Source organism: Lampris incognitus, chromosome 18 (genome assembly GCF_029633865.1).
Source record: "Lampris incognitus isolate fLamInc1 chromosome 18, fLamInc1.hap2, whole genome shotgun sequence".
In the NCBI taxonomy this organism is placed as follows: domain Eukaryota; kingdom Metazoa; phylum Chordata; class Actinopteri; order Lampriformes; family Lampridae; genus Lampris; species Lampris incognitus.
Genome location: NC_079228.1, coordinates 23,127,411 through 23,146,127, shown reverse-complemented (window position 1 = coordinate 23,146,127; position 18,717 = coordinate 23,127,411). Strand labels below are relative to the sequence as shown.

General features: G+C 44.9%; 1 protein-coding gene across 1 annotated transcript in view; it reads left to right on the top strand.

Annotated features, from left to right (window-relative positions):
• Nucleotides 1-18,717, top strand: part of LOC130128375 (fibrocystin-L-like) — a 68,743-nt gene that overhangs the window by 12,534 nt on the left and 37,492 nt on the right. Inside the window, exons 14-36 of the mRNA XM_056297995.1 lie at nt 236-327; nt 449-608; nt 987-1,122; nt 1,888-2,031; nt 2,175-2,329; nt 3,160-3,270; nt 4,034-4,186; nt 4,775-4,899; nt 5,030-5,193; nt 5,985-6,151; nt 7,177-7,309; nt 8,323-8,477; nt 8,758-8,880; nt 9,311-9,416; nt 10,521-10,628; nt 10,870-11,034; nt 11,302-11,423; nt 12,039-12,171; nt 13,827-14,019; nt 15,218-15,360; nt 16,337-16,441; nt 17,498-17,683; nt 18,204-18,377. Of these exons, the coding sequence (XP_056153970.1) occupies nt 236-327; nt 449-608; nt 987-1,122; nt 1,888-2,031; nt 2,175-2,329; nt 3,160-3,270; nt 4,034-4,186; nt 4,775-4,899; nt 5,030-5,193; nt 5,985-6,151; nt 7,177-7,309; nt 8,323-8,477; nt 8,758-8,880; nt 9,311-9,416; nt 10,521-10,628; nt 10,870-11,034; nt 11,302-11,423; nt 12,039-12,171; nt 13,827-14,019; nt 15,218-15,360; nt 16,337-16,441; nt 17,498-17,683; nt 18,204-18,377 (3,253 nt within the window). The remainder of the gene's footprint in view (nt 1-235; nt 328-448; nt 609-986; nt 1,123-1,887; nt 2,032-2,174; nt 2,330-3,159; nt 3,271-4,033; nt 4,187-4,774; nt 4,900-5,029; nt 5,194-5,984; nt 6,152-7,176; nt 7,310-8,322; nt 8,478-8,757; nt 8,881-9,310; nt 9,417-10,520; nt 10,629-10,869; nt 11,035-11,301; nt 11,424-12,038; nt 12,172-13,826; nt 14,020-15,217; nt 15,361-16,336; nt 16,442-17,497; nt 17,684-18,203; nt 18,378-18,717) is intronic.

The following is an 18,717-nucleotide window of genomic DNA, read 5'->3' as shown; positions in this document are numbered from 1 at the left end:
TCCCCGGATTGGCAGAGGGGGTGGAGCAGCGACCGCGACGGCTCGGAAGAGTGGGGTAATTGGCCAAGTACAATTGGGGAGAAAAAGGGTGAAAAATCCAAAACAATAAAAAAAGAAAAACGAAAATGCCATGCCAGATCCTATTATATGAACATAAATTAATGTATTTACATATTAGTATTTCTTTGCTATGAAATATATTTGATATTCCATTGTGTCACAAACTGTATTTCAGGCTAAAATTGCGTACCAGAATTATTATGTGTACAGCCACAACTCCTTGCCGTCACAGACGTCTGAAACGGTGGCTCTGGAGGAAGGAAAAGCGTAAGTACAGGGCTGTGACCACGTCAGTCTCCACAATGCTTTACACCATACATTCATCCAACAAGTACATGCACAACAGCTCTCAAACTTTTGTTTTTGCTTAAACGTGGCCTCTGTGTAGCTACTACATGGAAATCCTGCATCAAGAATGGAGAGGAAATGCTCGCATCAACGTAGGCGTGTTCAGAGGGGAGAGCACCTTCACAGAAGACCAGACGGAGGATGCCGTCAATGAGATCCAGACTATTGTGGCAGAGCATGATGTCTTTGATGAGGAACAGGTAGGGAATGGCTGACTTTTTAGGTAACGTGCCCAGCAATATGAACCTGATGACTATTGATATGGATTTCACAGTATCTCACAGGTAACCCACACATCATCCCAATTGGGAGGTGTTAAATGAGGCTTTATTTTTTTTGTCTGCACACCAGAATATCAGGAGATTATGCCAAAATCAACCGCATTTTCATCCCCCCATTTTCATGCGTCATCTTTTACCAATAACCCTCCCAACAGCTTGGCAGTTTTTTAACTATCACTGTCATTTGTGAAGATATGATGAAAAGGGTGGACTCTAACAAACCATACAAAAAGCTATCACGTTCCCCTTCACTGCTGTTTTGTCTCAATGGGTCTCTTTTATTCCTCTGTTTCCCAGGTGGTTACCTTTGAATCCTGGCCCAGCGATGCTGCTGCAGTCAAAGAGGTCCAGAGGGTGAGCGTCAAAAGCAGCTGCGCCAGCCATCTGTGTGGAAGCACGTTCTTCAGCCTGGGCTATGGGGGAGCAAAGACTGGTGAGGCTATCGGCATTGTGTTTACTGCAATATCTGTGGCAACAAGAGTAAGAAAAAGAGAGAAAAAAGAAAGCCACTTTGTTTTTGTCATTATACAGGTAACAACAACATCTGTTCTCTGCATTTAACTCATCCTATTGTATAGGAGCAGTGGGCAGCTGCAGCACCCGGGGACCAACTCCAGTTCTTCTTTCCATTGCCTTGATCAGGGGCACAGGCAGGAGTATTAACCCTAACATGCATGTCTTTTCTTTTTCTTTTTTCTTTTTTTTTTTTTTTGGTTGATGGTGGGAGGAAACCAGAGCACCCAGAGGAAACCCACGCAGACACGGGGAGAACATGCAAACTCCACACAGAAAGGACCTGGGGCAGTCTGGGGTTCGAACCCAGGACCTTCTTGCTGTGAGGCAACAGTGCTAATCACTGGGCAACCATGGCGCCCCAAGGGATTACTTTGTTCAGGAGTTATTCTTTCACTCGTGATTTAATGTGAACATTTGTGCTCTTGATCAGGAGACATTCAGTGGGATATGTGTTTACATGATTTGGCAGATTTATTAATTCTACCGCTAAGGCTCTGCATTACCATGAGGTGCATGATGTTTTGCTGCAGGCACTGCCTGCCAGTGTGAATCCCATACTCCAGTCATTGAACTATATGGGGAATTGAACCTGAAACCCTGGCAGCATTAGAGCCATGCCCTAGCCATTGAACAACACAGAACCATATGTTTGTTGTAAAAGTTTTTTGTTTGTCTATTACAGGACCAATTCCTGTCAGTGCCTCAGCCAACATGGTGGAAGTAGCTTTGAGCGGCCTTTGGTCTATTAAACCTGACACGGTCCAGGTGACGAAAGAGGACAACAGTCAAAGCTCTCACTACACAGTGACATTCAACTCTGACAGGGGTAAGACCCTAACCATAACCTATAACCCTACATTTAACAGTCAATTTTCTGTTGATTTTGGGCAGGTAGGGTACAAATGTTTAGTCAGCTACCTCTGCCGATGATATCCTAGGTAGTTGGCAAACTGTGTTTGTTGACCACAGGTGACTTTGACTCGCTTCACTATGACGTTTTTGGCTCTGACACCAACATAACTGTTGCCGAGCTCACCAAAGGAAGAGGCAACAGGAAGACGTTTACTCTGCTCTGGGGAGGAATCCCAACAAAGCCCATCAACTTCAACGCATCTGAGTCTGAGGTCTGTTCTTTAAAAATGAAAACTTTCCTCAAGTCCTTTAAATATTGGTTTATGCAGTTGGATGTGTATCCACCAGCCTTTTTGCTGAGGACCTTAGTGGGGAAATAGGAATCATCAGTGGAAATTAAGAAGTCCGAAAAAACCCCAAAATATTTCATTATGTGTCTGGGTAGCAAAGCGGTCTATTCCATTGCCTACTAACATGGGAATCGCCGGTTTGAATCCCTATGTTACCGCCAGCTTGGTCGGGCATCCCTACAGACACAATTGGCCGTGTCTGAGAGTGGAATGCCGGATGTGGGTATGTGTCCTGGTCGCTGCACTAGCACCTCCTCTGGTCGGTCAGGGGGCCTGTTCAGGGGGAGGGGGAACTGGGGGGAATAGCGTGACCCTCCCATGTGCTACGTCCCTCTGGCAAAACTCCTCACTGTCAGGTGAAAAGAAGCGGTTGGCGACTCCACATGTATCAGAGGAGGCATGTGGTAGTCTGCAGCCCTCCCTGGATCGGCAGAGGGGGTGAAGTAGCAACCAAGATGGCTCAAAAGAGTGGGGTAATTGGCCAGACACAATTGGGGGGGAAAGAGGGTAAAATCAAAAAACAACAACAAAACATTTCATAATATCGACAAAAACTCCACTAAAATTTGCCAATATTTCAAGCAATATTTTACTGTATATTTTACATTTTGCTCAGGGATTATCTTCAATCATTAAGACACTTGGGGGACACATCTCAGAATGAACCCCTTTATTTTTGAGGTAGACGATTTGTTTGGAGCAGTGTCGAGCAGACATAGATTAAATAGGAACTGTTGGGACTGTTGAAACAGGTGAAGTCGGCTCTGGAGGCCATGCTGAGTGCTGAGTGTCCCGATGAGATTCAGACCACAGAGGACTCTGATGTGAAATACTCCAGGGGTTTTGAAGAGGGCCGTTCGCAGGTCAGTGTGGGATAAAGACCTTTTCTATCTGATGAGAAAAGATGTGCAAAAAGGAAGTGAATTGCATAAAGAAGTGAATGCAAAGTTTTACGAAAACGTGGGACAATGTGCAGGGATTTCCTTATCTAGCCACCAAACGTCCATCCATCCATTATCCAAACCGTTTATCCCGCTCTCAGGGTCGCGGGGATGCTGGAGCCTATCCCAGCAGTCATTGGGCGGCAGGCGGGGAGACACCCTGGAAAGGCTGCAAGGCCATCACAGGGCCGACAAACACACACACACACACACACACACACACACACACACACACACACACACACACACACACACACACACACACACACACACACACACACACACACACACACTCACACACACACACACACGCACGCACACACATCGTTCTTGAATTATTCTTATGTCAGTAAGACAAGGCGTCTACGGACATTACACACACATTCACACCTAGGGACAATTTAGTATGACCGATTCACCTGACCTGTATGTCTTTGGACTGTGGGAGGAAACCAGAGCACCCGGAGGAAACCCACACAGACATGAGGAGAACAACAAGCTAGTTTTATTCAGTCATTCATTTTTGCTTGGGCCATGCATTTTGAAGGTGATACATGCCAAACCCAATTAGTTTCAGCACAATCTTATTTTAAACGTTTTTACGGCAGAACAATGAACCTCAAAGGGTTAAATGGTGACGGTGGTGTGCATAACCTTCTCACTGTTTTCTTTTAATATCCACTAGTACAATGGTGATGAGAGAGGGACGCCTGTGAAGGATTCGGAGGCTTTCTGTGGCCGTTGGTCCCTGAAAAATGCCGAAGTCCTCTTCATGGACAATTATCCCAAGGAATCTGGTGGCACCTACGGAGCGATCTCACTACAACAGTACTTCATGGTAAAGTACACTCCTGTTTATTTTACCCCAACTCCACCCGAGTATACAAGCGGTTTGTATGTCGATGTTACGCCACAGAATTTATAATGAAAATGAATTCTTAGGGCGTCCGGGTAGCGTAGCCATCTATTCTGTTGTCTACCAACACGGGGATCGCTGGTTCGACTCCCCTTGTTACCTCTAGCTTGGTCGGGCGTCCCTACAGACCCAATTGGCTGTGTCTGCGGGTGGGAAGCTGGATGTAAGTATGTGTCCTGGTTGCTGTCCTGGTCACTGGACTCGGAGGAAGCATGTGGTAGTCTGCAGCCCTCCCCAGATCAGCACAGGGGGTGGAGCAGTGACCGGGACGGCTCGGAAAATGGGATAATTGGACGGATACAATTGGAGAGAAAAAGATGGGGAAAAAAAGAAAATGAATTCTTAAGAGGTCTTGTATAGAACTCAATCTTAAATACAGTGAAATATTTGCCCCCCCCCCCGCCCCAATTTGGTGTAGTGTCCAGCTCCCTACTGTGTGTCTATGGGTGTCACTTTTCTTACTGTCTCACTTCCCTATAAGGTAAGGTTGTATTTTTTTCACTCTTGCAGCTTTGCTTTGCCTACAAGGGGATGTTGAAGGATGAAATCGGAATCAAGTTCAAGTATCGCAACAGCCAAGGTCAAACCAACACAGAGAAGACGAAGGTCACAACTATTTTCAACAAGGGGAACAAGTTAGTAACGGCCATATCGTGATGTGGATTTGGCGGTGGGATGTGACTGTTGGTGCCGTTTCTCTTTTGCTCAGTTTAGCCGAATAACAAAATGTTGTTGTTGTTGTTTTTTCTTTTATTCTTTCGACAGCTGGAGTTACAAGTGTGTGGACCTGCTGAGTTCCCTGCAGACCGAATTCTTAGGGGGCCGGTACGAGCTGTTGGGCCTCTATCTTTACAAACATGCCTCCGGCGAAGATTTCTATGTCGATGCCATTCACCTTGGGAAGAGAGCCACCACTAACAATGAAAATGGTAGTACACAGTTTTGATTGGAATTAACTTGAGTTTTGTTGTTGTTGTTTTTGTTTAATAAAGTAGTTAAGGGTGTCTGGGTAGCGTAGCAGTCTATTCCGTTGCCGACCAACACGGGGATCGCTGGTTACCTCTGGCACAACTGGCTGTGTCTGCGGGTAGGAAGCCAGATGTGGGTATGTGTCTTGGTCGCTGAACTAGTGCCTCCTCTGATCGGTCAGGCACCTGTTCGGGGGGGGGGGGGCTGGGGGGAATAGCTTGATCCTCTCACATGCTACGTCCCCCTGGCAAAACTCCTCACTGTCAGGTGAAAAGAAGCAGCTGGTGACTCCACATGTATCAGAGGAGGCATGTGGTAGTCTGCAGCCCTCCCCAGATTGGCAGAGGGGGTTGAGCAGCGACCGGGATGGCTTGGAAGAGTGGAGTAATTGGCCAGATACAATTGGGGAGATAAAGGAAGAAATAGCCACAAAAAAAAAATGTTCCTCTTGTTTCCTTTCTTTGTTGAATGAAGGAGTAAAACAAAACACCAGATTTTTTTTGCCCGAATTACATTTGCACATCACTGAAAAGTCGTGTGTGTGTGACAAAGTATGGGGGGGGGGGGGGACGACAAAAACAAAAAAAATAAAATAAAACCAAAACAACTCAACAACTGAGATCTCATTGTAAAAATACAAAATGTTCAAGCATTGCAATGAAATTCTAAGCTTTAAAGTTGACACTGATATGAAAATAGTCATGAAACCCTGCTTATTCTTGATCTTCTTCCATGTCATTTAATCTATCAGCCATTGTCCTGAAGAGAAGACCCTCGCCCTTCGGCAGCTCCGAGCGTTTCTTTGAGGAGGTTTCTGTGCACAAGACAAACACATCGCGAGTCAGCTTTGAAATCAAAGCCACACCACAACACTGTGCCTCTGGGTTTCCTCTGCTAGACATCGGCTTCCTGCAGGTAGTTCTGGATTGATTAAGATTACTGGCCCAATTTATAGTTTTACAATAGGGACACTTTAATTTGCATTGACGGAACTGTTCCATACACTGAAAACAGATTGTCAGCATAACATAATAAACTTGCTGGGCACATTTTCATTCACCTCCATTTAAGAGATGATTAGCTGTGGGATTTAAAAGTATTCCCAATTGCAGAAGTTCAGTTAGTACAACACAGCCTATGTTTAGTAGATGGTGGTATGTAACAAATAGTACTCTCAAACATACAGGCAGGTACCAAAATGATAAACTCTGAAACTGACACAGTCCTCTGGCCACATGTACAGTAAGACATTTACCCAACGGATTACAGAGATGCAGTACCAGTATACGTCTGAAAGGGTGGCATGGTGGCCCAGTGGTTAGCACTGTTAGCTCACAGCAAGAAAGTCCTGGGTTCGAACCCCAGGGTTGTCCAACCTTGCATCCCAGGTCATCCTTTGTGTGGAGTTTGTATGTTCCCCCCGTGTCTGCGGTGGGTTTTCTCCGGGTGCTCCGGTTTCCCCCACCATCAAAAAGAAACATGCATGTTAGGGTTAATGCTCCTGTCTGTGCCCCTGACCAAGGCAATGGAAAGAAGAACTGGAATTGGTCCCCGGGCGCTTCACAGCGGTTGCCCGCTGCTCCTAGCTACACAGCTAGAATGGAAGAGGAATTTCCCCATGGGGATTAATATAGTATATCTAAATCAAAATCAAAAGAGCAGGTATGGAGAAACTATATTGCAAGCTATAGCATCTTTCACCTGCCAATGTCCCATCTGATAATCATCTGATCTGCACTGTGGCACATGTTATTTTACCACGACATAAAACTGCTCTCCAGTCACTGGACAGATTTGGTATGTAGCACATTCCTAAGCAAATACAAAGGTTTTTAGATGTCTTGCACCCTCACAAAAGGTGTACCGCCAGAGTAAGTACGCCGGAAAGGTTGGCGATTGTAATTCTCTATCTAACCCTGTGCCTTTACATCATCTTTTAAAAGATGTCCAACAGCACCGAGGACATGGCTGAGTTTAGGGAGGGAGCAACTACCGTCACCATCACTCGGCCTCACAGGGCTACCCCTCCTCTGAACGGCACCTTTGATGTGGAGATTTACGGAGGCCGTGTTGAAGGTAGATCATCATGACGTTGGTTGATTTGCATCCTGACAACAGAAATGTTCCTGCCTATATTCATGTTGAGATATGAATGCTTGTTAGAGAGATAAAATCACATATTGTAGTAGGTTAAACTTACCGTGACTCAAGTTTCCTCCTAAAAAGGCTTTGGTTTGCTCTTTTACTTTTGATAGAGATGTGCTTTTTGAAGACGGGAGATGATAGCAAATCATTGTGAATTCTTAACATTGTTGTTAGACCAGATTCAGCCGGGTGACTTCATTGAATCTGAATCACGTTAATGACCAGGTTCAATGAATGTACAGGAATTTATGTTGTAGACACTGGTGTAAAGATTGGTGTAACACTGTGGTAAAGATCATATCTGAGTGGTCCAACGTGCAAATTAACCAGCTGAGCCACAATGACAACTGCTATGTTACACTTTTCACAATACTATTCATACGGCACGGTGGCCTAGTGGTTAGCGCTGTCGCCTCACAACAAGAAGGACCTGGGTTCGAACCCTGGGGTTGTCCAACCTTGGGGGTCATCTCAGGTCGTCCTCTGTGTGGAGTTTGTATGTTCTCCCATGTCTTCGGTGGGTTTTCTCCATGTGTTACAGTGTCCCCCACCATCAAAAGAAACATGCATGTTAGGGTTAATACTGTCTGTGTCCCTGACTAAGGCAATGGGAAAAGAACTGGAGTTGGTCCCCAGGCGAAGCATGAAGGCGGCAGTCCAGCACTCCTAGCTACACAGAGCACAGCTAGGATAGGTTAATTTGCAGCAAATGAAGTTCTCCAAGGGGATTAATAAAGGAAACTTAACTTAATACGGACACAAACAGTCAGCAGGACCTCACATTGCAAATGGATGATGTGCAGTGGTCCACAAATTTCACTCTAAGCACACACCGACAACATTTTACAGCGATGTGTATACTGTATACGCTACAGTAGGGCTCCCCTTTGATTAATGCACATGTGAAGGGGAGTTCCATTGAGATGACCAATACTTGCTCTCAGGTCTGTCGGTGGATATCAGTGAGGCGGATCTGAAGTATGCCCTGGAGGGAATCCCAGGAATGGGCCAGGTGCAAGTTACTCAGCAAGGAGACTGCAGACACCCCAAGTGGAGGGTGAAGTGGCTCACTAAGCCAGGGGACCAGCCTCTGATGAAGGTCAGACTCCAACATTATCACAATATAGGGCGTATAATATCTAACAATTTATTTCTAAAAATTTAAATTTAAAAGTGTTTATTGCATGTAAAGCAGTTCGAAAAGTGACATAAAATACTAATCGGAATCAGATCCGGGATAATAACCCGAATCACCTCTAGATTTCATAATCCTTTACTAGTTGTGAAAATTTCCATGAGTACAAAGAGTTTGCCAAACAAGAGTTTGCCAAACAAGAGTTTGGCAATAATTATGACTTGTCTTTGCACTTCGGTTACAGATCAATGACTCAGCTGTTGTGGGTAACAACCCCGTAGTGGGAGCCCGGGAGAAAAGGAAGGGAGGAACATTTATTCGAAGCCTGACAGGAGATTTCCTGCGTACGTGGGAAACCAAACCTCAGGTAAACATGTGATGCAAAAAGCATCAAGGGGATTTAGGAACTTCGCCCACTGGCCATTCAAAGTATTATCTTGCTTGTACATGCTGTCTGTTGTGGTCACGGCTGAATATTTCATGTGTCTGCAGACTTGCGGGTAAATCCATTAATAAAATGTTTTTTCATATTAATGGTTTTGCGCAATATTAGTTGCATAATACACGCCCCCTGACAAAATTCAGGCATTAATCCACATGTTTGTATTTTACTAAGGTCACCAGGTAATTGCTTTGTGTCATGGCAATAGTGGAAGGCAGCGAACAGTCCTGAATTATTCCATTGTTTAGACTTTAGTTGTGACAACCTGACAAAACAGTCATTAGTATTATGCCCCAGTGACATGTCAGGTATGCAAAACCTTTTCCCTAAGTTATACTGTAATGCTGTTTTGCAGGTGGAGGTTTACATCAATGGCATTCCATCTAAGTGTGCTGGAGACTGTGGCTTTGAATGGTCACAAGAGAAGACCCCAATTGTTACTGGAATTAGCCCATCTCAAGGTGCCATACCGAGATGCTTTATTGGTTCATTTAAGGTCGAGATGAAATTAAAAATGCCTTTTTAACCCTTTTATATCACATCCCCGGGCATATTGTGCACATATTTAACAATAAATGCCAGATTTCTATCAAAATCTGATCATATTTTCTTCCCGTAAAACAAAATATGGCGCATGCTTACGTAGGCTTGAACCAAACAATTTCAAACAATGATATCATGACATCCACCCATCAATCAATCTTCTACCTTTAGCTGCACAGATCTAAGATTCATTAGTTAGCTAGCTAGCAACATGCCCACTCTTCAATGTTCAAATCAAATTCCTCTCATTGTAATTTCCCGCCTCTCTACCCTGTTTCACCTGGAAATATAGTATGTCACAATACGGAAGTCAGATACTTTCAAAATGCCATTTCAGCTGGACTTTAATATGAGGCTTTATTGGTTATTCATATGTAAGGCATACTGTACTGTATACAAGTCATCAGACTTTGAATTGCACAATTGTTGAAAGTAAATTGTGATTTTGCAGAAGTAGTGTTAACAGTTTAGAGTGAATAAACTAGTGAGCCATGTAGAAAGACTACAATGGCTGGATATCATTATGTCAGTGCTGGTTCCTGAGAAATTGCTGTAAAATTTCTACATTTGTGAATAACATTAACCATAAAGATATAAATTCACCATGACACGCCTTCCTTAGTTAATGTTATTGTGTTAGATTAACTCTTCTAATTGATCCCTGTCTGTTTTATAGATTCCCCAAGAGCATCTTTTTACCATCCCCCTTTGCCTAAGCTATGTCTGTCTGAGCTAGCATTGGGTTACATGGTATAAAAGCTGCTCTGTTGCTGTCTGTTGAATGTCTGAGCTGAATGTCACAGGAAGTGATGTGACTGCATAGCACTGATTGGTGGATTGCGATTTCAATCACTCTTTTGCAAACAGTGAAAATCAGTGGAATGTTCCTTTAATTAAATTTGTGAGGCATTTAAACAAGCTTTAAAGGCTCTAATGAACATACAGCACAAGACAACGAAGTAGAAATTAATATTTTGTCCATTGTCAGTATTTAATGTTTTCTTTGTTTTGTTTTTTTTAAGGATCCCATGGCCAGGGGACTCTTCTGACTGTCACAGGGACTGGCTTCAGCAGTGAAAATGCTACCATTATGGTGGGATATGCCAGATGCCAAGTTGAAGAAGTCACTTGTAAGTGAAATAGATTTGGAAGGGAATAAAGCATGCTGTCACACTGTTTAAATTGATAAATGAGTGGTTTTTCATTAGTAATTAATCAGTGATAGGCACAAGAAGGATCTTTGTAGAAATCAAATGACTGTAGTTCTCTAAAAAGAAACAAAAAGAAAGATGCCACAGCATTTATTGTTTTTTGTCCCCCCCCCCCCCCCGCTGGAAAGAATTAAACCATATTTTGTGAATCATATTTCAGCCACCACCCAGGTCTGCAGACTAGGCAGTGCCAGTGCAGGCACCTATCCAGTGTCAGTTACCTTCCCATCTCTGGGTTATGCACGCTACTCTGGGGACAACATCCTGAAATTCACCTATCAGCTTATTGTCTCCTCTCTCTCCCCCCTCTCTGGAAGTTTGGCAGGTCTGTATGTAGTGTGTCTAACTGCCCTAAAAACTCCATCAACTAAATGCACTCAGTTAACATTTGATGCAAATAAATGTAAGGGAATTCGTCTTGGTGATATTGGTGCAGATATGTTGACAACCTACTATATAGTTTCACAGTCTATACTCACATTGTATAAGCTCATCACAATTACACTTACTAGACTGTGCAAGTTCAAAATCACCTCATGCATGGCCAATTTTTCAGATATAGTCAACGTCATTTTGTGTGTTTTTCTCACAGGAGGGACACTTCTGACAGTGATGGGGTTCGGTTTCAGTCGGGAGGCTGTAGTCACAGTTGGTGGTGAGGATTGCCTGGTTGTTCATGCAAGTGACAGTGAGCTGAAATGCAGGACCCCTGCAGTGAGTATACAGACCACAGAAAAGTTATACCTGTAGGCCTATGAGTGGTAGCTTTTGCTGTATGGCTTACTCTGACCAGCCCCAGCCCGTCTGGCAGCCATTATGTGAATATCTTTATTAACATGGTTAATTGTGGGCGTCTGGGTAGTGTAGCGGTCTATTCTGTTGTCTACTAACACAGAGATTGCCGGTTCGAATCCCTGTGTTACCTCCAGCTTGGTCGGGCGTCCCTACAGACACAATTGGCCGTGTCTGTAGTTGGGAAGCCGGATGTGGGTATGTGTCCTGGTCGCTGCACTAGCGCCTTCTCTGGTCAGCCGGGGCACCTGTTTGGGGGGGGGGGGGATAGCGTGATCCTCCCATGCACTACGTCCGTCCCCCTGGCAAAACTCCTTACTGTCAGGTGAAAGCTGGCCACTCCGCATGTATCGGAGGAGGCATGTGGTAGTTTGCAGCCCTCCTGGATCAGCAGAGGGGATACAATTGGGGGGAAAAGGGGGGAAAATTCCACAAAAAAAACCCCAAAAAACAAATTAATTGTTAATTGTCACTGTTGTCATTTTCGGATCGTAGTGTTGCTCCTGATCTTTTCTTCTTTCTTTTTTCATATTTCAGGGTAGCGCAGGATCGCAGACAGTCACGGTGCGAGTGGGAAACACGAGCCAGACAGCAAGCAGCCTCTTCACCTATGACAGCACTCTCACACCCATGATCACAAGCATGAGTCCCCAGACTACCCACGTGTTTGGTGAGTTAAAACCCAACACTTTTGTTCCATGGGGTTCGAAACTGTGAAATGCGTTTGTGGATGTTAATGATTCCTCGAGGCTAGACGACTCCTTTCGATCAAACCCGCGGCCGCTTGGATTACATTCTTTGATGTGACTGAATAAAGAATCAGGCATGAAGCAAATGTAGAGTATAGTCTCCAAAGGTCAATAGAAATCCTACACGTGGAATGAACCGACTGCTCAAAATCCATTATCCGCTTGACCTACAGCTCCTTTGTTTGGGAACGGAATAGCTTTCAGTGTTTGTTCATTTCGTTATGAAATCAAGGCCCCATGATTTTTCAACAGCCCATTTTTTTCTCACAAAACAAACTACTTAGTGGCCGATAATAAAATGGAGTGTTTGTCTTTGTTAAATTCTATTGTGTAAGACATCATTGTTGATAAACATAGGATATTGTGCATTTCATAGGTAAAGGTAATATTAGCGAGTAACTTCCTGTGCTGTAAAACCAGATCTGTCGTAGGTCAACAGCAGCCGTCACAAAGGCTCCTCTCACGAGTTTCACAAATAATCTTTTCAAACACAACTAATGGCCCAGCTGAGCCCGAGGCTGTGTGCAACGATGGTTTTGTTATTGTTCAAAAAGCCTATGCCTTTGACTCTGTAATCATCACATCCTCTGTGGATTATCTGAGATGGTCAAGAATGTGATATATCAACCGCAATATGCTGGTGGAGCAGAGGAATAACGTGCGATGTGGAGCACATGTTGGTAGGTTTCCATTTCTGTTTTGCATTGTTGTGTTGGCTGATTAGTCATTACTATTCAGGGAATCCACGTGGCCCTTGGCTCTGTTGCCAAGAGCCCCGCGGGGTGCATGGAAACCCTTTTGTCATGTCTCTCATTAGTTTTTGTTTCAGTGTGGGTGTTATGTTGTCTTGCAGGTTCTCTCTGTTTCTGCCCTTTCTTTCTTAGTAGACCCTAAGAGGTGCAGGTTGAGTTAGCAAACAAATAGCTCTTGCGTGACAACGTAATTATGGGTTTCGAAAGAGAGGTGGCACGGTGGCGCAGTGGTTATTGCAGTCACCTCATAGCAAGAAGGTCCTGGGTTCAAACCCCGGGGTAGTCCAACCTTGGGGGTCACCCCGGGTCATCCTCTGTGTGGAGTTTGCATGTTCTCCCCGTGTCTGTGTGGGTTCCCTCCGGGTGCTCCGGTTTCCTCCCACAGTCCAAAGACATGTAGGTCAGATAAATTGGCTGTACTAAATTGTCCCTAAGTGTGTGTGTGTGTGTGTGTGTGTGTGTGTGTGTGTGTGTGTGTGTGTGTGTGTGTGTGTGTGTGTGTGTGAGCCCTGTGATGGTCTGGCAGCCTGTCCTGGGTGTCTCCCTGCCTGCCGCCCATTGACTGCTAGGACAGGCTCCAGCATCCCCGTGACCCTGAGCAGGATAACCGGTTTGGATAATGGATGAATGGAATGGATGGAAAGAGAGGTTTCCAGATGACCCAGCATATTTGTTACAGCCACTTTTCAGGGATTCGTTTCTCTAATTAGCCGAACTCTTTGTCAATCTATTTGAGAAGGGTCAATTGTTTTGATGTTCTGATGGCATGAACTTCTAAAGGGAAGTGTGCGTTGACATTGAAGGTTTTGCCGTTTCTTTTGCAGGAGACAGAGTCCTCACCATCTTGGGTTCGAACCTTGGAAGCCAAACCAATGACAGCACTGTGTTAGTCGATGGGGAGAAGTGTCCCATGCTGCAGTGGACAGCGACCAACATCACTTGTCTTCTCCCCGTGCTTCCACCAGGCCTCTATAAGGTGGATGTACAGGTTGGAAACAACGGCTACCCAAATACAAGGTATAGCAATAAAAATAACAGTTTCCAAGCATTTTTTTAAACGTGAGTTTTTGGTTTAATATTAGTTATATTGGTAATAGGGTAGGCTTTCCCTTAAAACACATTTTTATCTCAAATCACATTTTGGAGACACCTGCTGTGATAGGAGACATGCATTGCATCTTACTAAACAAAAGAGTCGGGGTCCGATACACAGGACATTAGGAAACGCTCCTTTCACCAGACTCCAGACTGAGCAGTCATACAGAAGATGAATTCAGAAAATGAGTCATGTACCAATCCATGGCCTGCCCCAGTACACTACACTGTCAGTGGTTTGAGAGAGAAAACATGTCTTTGGCGGCACAGTGGCCCAGTGGTTAGCAGTGTCGCCTCACAGGTCCTGGGTACGAACCCCGGGGTTGTCCAACCCTGGGGGTCATCCCAGGTCGTCCTCTGTATGGAGTTTGCATGTTCTCCCTGTGTCTTCCAAATTACAAAAGATGAAAAAGATAAAGATGGATCTCTTGATATACATTCATCAGTTTTTCAAAAATGCAATTTATCGTGGGCATCCGGGTAGTGTGGTGGCCTATTCTGTTGCCTACCAACATGGGAATCGCCAGTTCGAATCCCCGTGTTACCTCCGGCTTGGTCGGGCGTCCCTACAGAGACAATTGGCCGTGTCTGCGGGTGGGAAGCTGGATGTGGGTATGTGTCCTGGTCTCTGCACTAGCGCCTCCTCTGGTCGGTTGGGGCACCTGTTTAGGGGGAAGAGGGAACTGGAGGGAATAGCTTGATCCTCAGATGCGCTACGTTCCCTTGGCGAAACTCCTCACTGTCAGGTGAAAAGAAGTGGTTGGCGACTCCACATGTATTGGAGGAGGCATGTGGTAGTCTGCAGCCCTCCCCGGATCAGCAGAGGGGGTGGAGCAGTGACCAGGATGGCTCGGAACAGTTGGGTAATTGGACAGGTACAATTGGGTCTCCCCAAAAAGGGGGAAAAAATCCCTCCCCCCAAAATGAATTCTATTCATCATAATCACTTAAACTTCACTGCTGTGTGAGAAATAGCCTTTTAGTGAGCTCAGAGCTGTTCCCTGTCCAGCCAACAGCAAACGTTTTTCTGTAATAGGCATCCAGTTGTGTTCAAAAAGTCAGTTCGTTAATTTTGAATGAAGCTGTTTAATTGGATGTTTCTCTGCCTTATCATTCACAGCAATGACATGAATGCCACCATCGAATACATCCTGGAGACCCACAGCATTTCTCCAATGCTGGGCTCTCTGCTGGGAGGGACCAGACTGACTGTCACCGGCTCTGGGTTCAGCGCTAACACCCCTGACAACCAGGTTTCCATCGGTAAGCGACACAAGCTCGGGTGTTTCAATTTAGTTAAAAAAAATGTTGCCAACAAACCAAATTTTGAATAAAATTCACCGTCCAAATGGAGATTGGTTACCAGCCAATCCGCGAATTACCAATTCTATAAATTTCCTTGGCAGCACGGTGGCGCAGTAGGTAGTGCGGTCACCTCACAGCAAGAAGGTCCTGGGTTCAAGCCCTGGGGTAGTCCAACCTCGGGGGTCATCCCAGGTTGTCTTCTGTGTGGCGTTTGCATGTTTTCCCCATGTCCGCGTGGGTTTCCTCCACAGTCCAAAGACATGTAGGTCAGCTGAATCGGCCCTACTAAATTGTCCCTAGGTGTGAATGTGTCGGCTCTGTGCTGGACTGGCGGCCTGTCCAGCACAGAGCCGACACATTCCCCGCCTGCCGCCCAATGACTGCTGGGATAGGCTCCAGCATCCCCCCGACTCCAATTGGGATAAGCGGCTTGGATAATGGATGGATGGATAAATTACCTCAGCAGCCTGACATGCGCCCCTTGTTATGTTTATTGTAGCATTGAATTAAGTGTATAGTAAGGTTGTCTCTGTTTTAATGTATTGTAACTCAACTCATTTGTACAAAATGTGTTATTTTTTGCAGTTTAACTTACCTGTAAAGTTTTTTTCTATTATTGTTATTATTTGCTACCCAGGGTCTACAGTTGAAAATTAGCCATGTTGCCTAAATTGGCACATTTATAGAAATATTTATTAATATGCACTTAAGTCATAAAACTAAACTGAATAAATTGAGTGCTTGGTAGAGAAGTCAAACATATGTACACTAGTTGAAATCTGCATTTCAACACAAGCTAGTGTTAATTTCGAATGCCAAGTCCACATGGATATTACACAAGTAGTTAAGGAAAAGCCTAATGATATATATTTACATCTGCAGGTTTTCTGTATGATCTGATGTTTCCTTGGGTTTTTTTTTTATTTTTCAACAGGAGGTGTTGAATGTGAGGTGATGGCTTCCTCGGAAAGTGAGTTGCAGTGTATCGTGCAGTCTGAGGAGCACACCCACACTGTCAGCAACCAAGGTTCCCACCGCGGTAGGTTTACATCCCAAGCCTTTGTGCACCTGTCAAGCCAAATCTCAGCAGACTAAAACTGAGAACAATGAAAAAAAGATCAAGTTTCAGAGAATTGCTGTTAGACAAGGAGTTGTCACCTGGCGCTTTGAGCTCGAAAGCTACAAGTTGCCCATTGACAAGAGCTCCAGGAGACAACTGATGATTCGTGGAAACTTTTCAAGTTTTCCAAAAATAGTCTTAAGACTCCCTGTTCTAGTTGCCCAACAGTTTATAAGTCATGGAGGAATTGCACGTATTCAAGTGACATACTGCATGCCAACTAACATTGAAACATTTTCTATGGGTCAAAGAAAGGTGAGTCATGGGTGTCCAGGTGGCGTGACAGTCTATTCTGTTGCCTACCAACATGGGGATCACCAGTTTGAATCCCTGTGGTACCTCTGGCTTGGTCAGCCATCCCTATAGACACAATTGGCCGTGTCTGTGGGTGGGAAGCCGGATGTGAGTATGTATCCTGGTCGCTGCACTCGCGCGTCCTCTGGTTGGTCGGGGCGCCTGGTCAAGGGGGAACTGGGGGAGAATAGTGTGAGCCTCCCATGCGCTCTGTCCCCCTGCCAAAACTCCTCACTGTCAGGTGAAAAGAAGCGGCTGGCGACTCCACATGTATCAGAGGAGGCATGTGGTAGTCTGCAGCCCTCCCTGGATTGGCAGAGGGGGTGGAGCAGCGACTGGGATGGCTCGGAGAGTGGGGTAATTGGCCAAGTACAATTAGGGAGGAAAAGGGGGGGAAAACATTTCATCACTCATCTAAGTGGCCTCCTCAGTTACTTAGATGACTTATCACAGTCAAACTGAAGTGGTCACTTAGATGACTGATGAAATGTTTCTGTCAATAAACGTTGTGTCCAGATGAACTGATTCAACTTTCTTTGATTTTCTTACCTGGATTATTGAGCATGCATAAAGACATTTCCTATAGGTGTTATTCTGACTGTCTTTCAATTTTTTACTCTGTTTAATTGTCTCTGCATCTCCCTGTCTGTCTGTGTGCATATCTGTGTGTGTGTGTTCCAGATTTTGGACAGGGATATGCATGGAGTCCTGCCTCACTGGAGGTGTTTGTTGGAGACACTGTGGTCTGGCGATGGGAGGCACCAGCCTTTCAAAATGTGGGGTACAGGGTCTTCAGTGTGTCCAGTCCAGGTGGCACCACCTATGAAGGGGGACCTTTTGCCAGTGGCGAGACAAAGTCTACAAAAGGTATTGTGACACCACCTCAAGATACACCAATAAAAAAGGCTTTTCAGTTAGAAAAAAATCTTTTTTGTTCTTTTCTCTTTTTCTCTTATCAAGTTTCTATCCATTCAAATCCACATTTATGCAGCAATGACTAGGAAAAACTAGGAATGAAACCGATTGTGATGTGCGCATGTGTGAGTGTGTGTCTGAAAATTACAGCCACCTATACCTGCATGACTAAAAAAAACAAGAAAAGCACCCAATGTCAAATACAATATACATATGATCTGTGGTCACATCTGCTCACTTCCTATCTCTTGCTCTCTCTCTCTCTCTCTCTCTCTCTCTCTCTCTCTCTCTCTCTCTCTCTCTCTCTCTCTCTCTCTCTCTCTCTCTCTCTCTCTCTCTCTCTCTCTCTCTCTCTCTCTCTCTGTCTGTCTGTCTCTCTCTCTCTCTCTCTCTCTCTCTCTCTCTCTCTCTCTCTCTCTCTCTCTCTCTCTCTCTCTCTCTCTCTCTCTCTCTCTCTCTCTCTCTCTCTCAGGCATCTATGGCTACCAATTCACCTTACCTGGTGTATATTACTACAGCAGTGGCTACATTGATGAGTCCAACATCAAACTGCTCCAAGGGGTTGTGAGGGTGAAGCCGAGGGAAGAGAAGAGCCAGAAAGTCTCTGTCAGTGTGGGAGGCATAGCAGCCAGACACATGCCAGGCGGTAAATGGTTATGTCTAATCTGCTTTCTTTTGATGTGAGTGGATGAATCCCTATGTCAGTTTAGGCCCTTGATCCTTCATAATGTAATAGGTGAACCCTGGACCCTCAAAGTCCCACTCCACACTAGGCTCATTTCCTTTTCCAAGAGCAGTAAATATAAAGGAATGTCTATCGGCAGAAATGAACAACTGAACATAAAATAGGCAGCAGAGGATTACACATGTATTAGTCCGTGGGTATACTCGACATTCAGAATCCTAAAGCAGACCACCCGCACCACAATATCCCAGCAGTTTTCAAGCTTACAGTGTTAAAAGTGAAAACGGCATCTCCCATATAC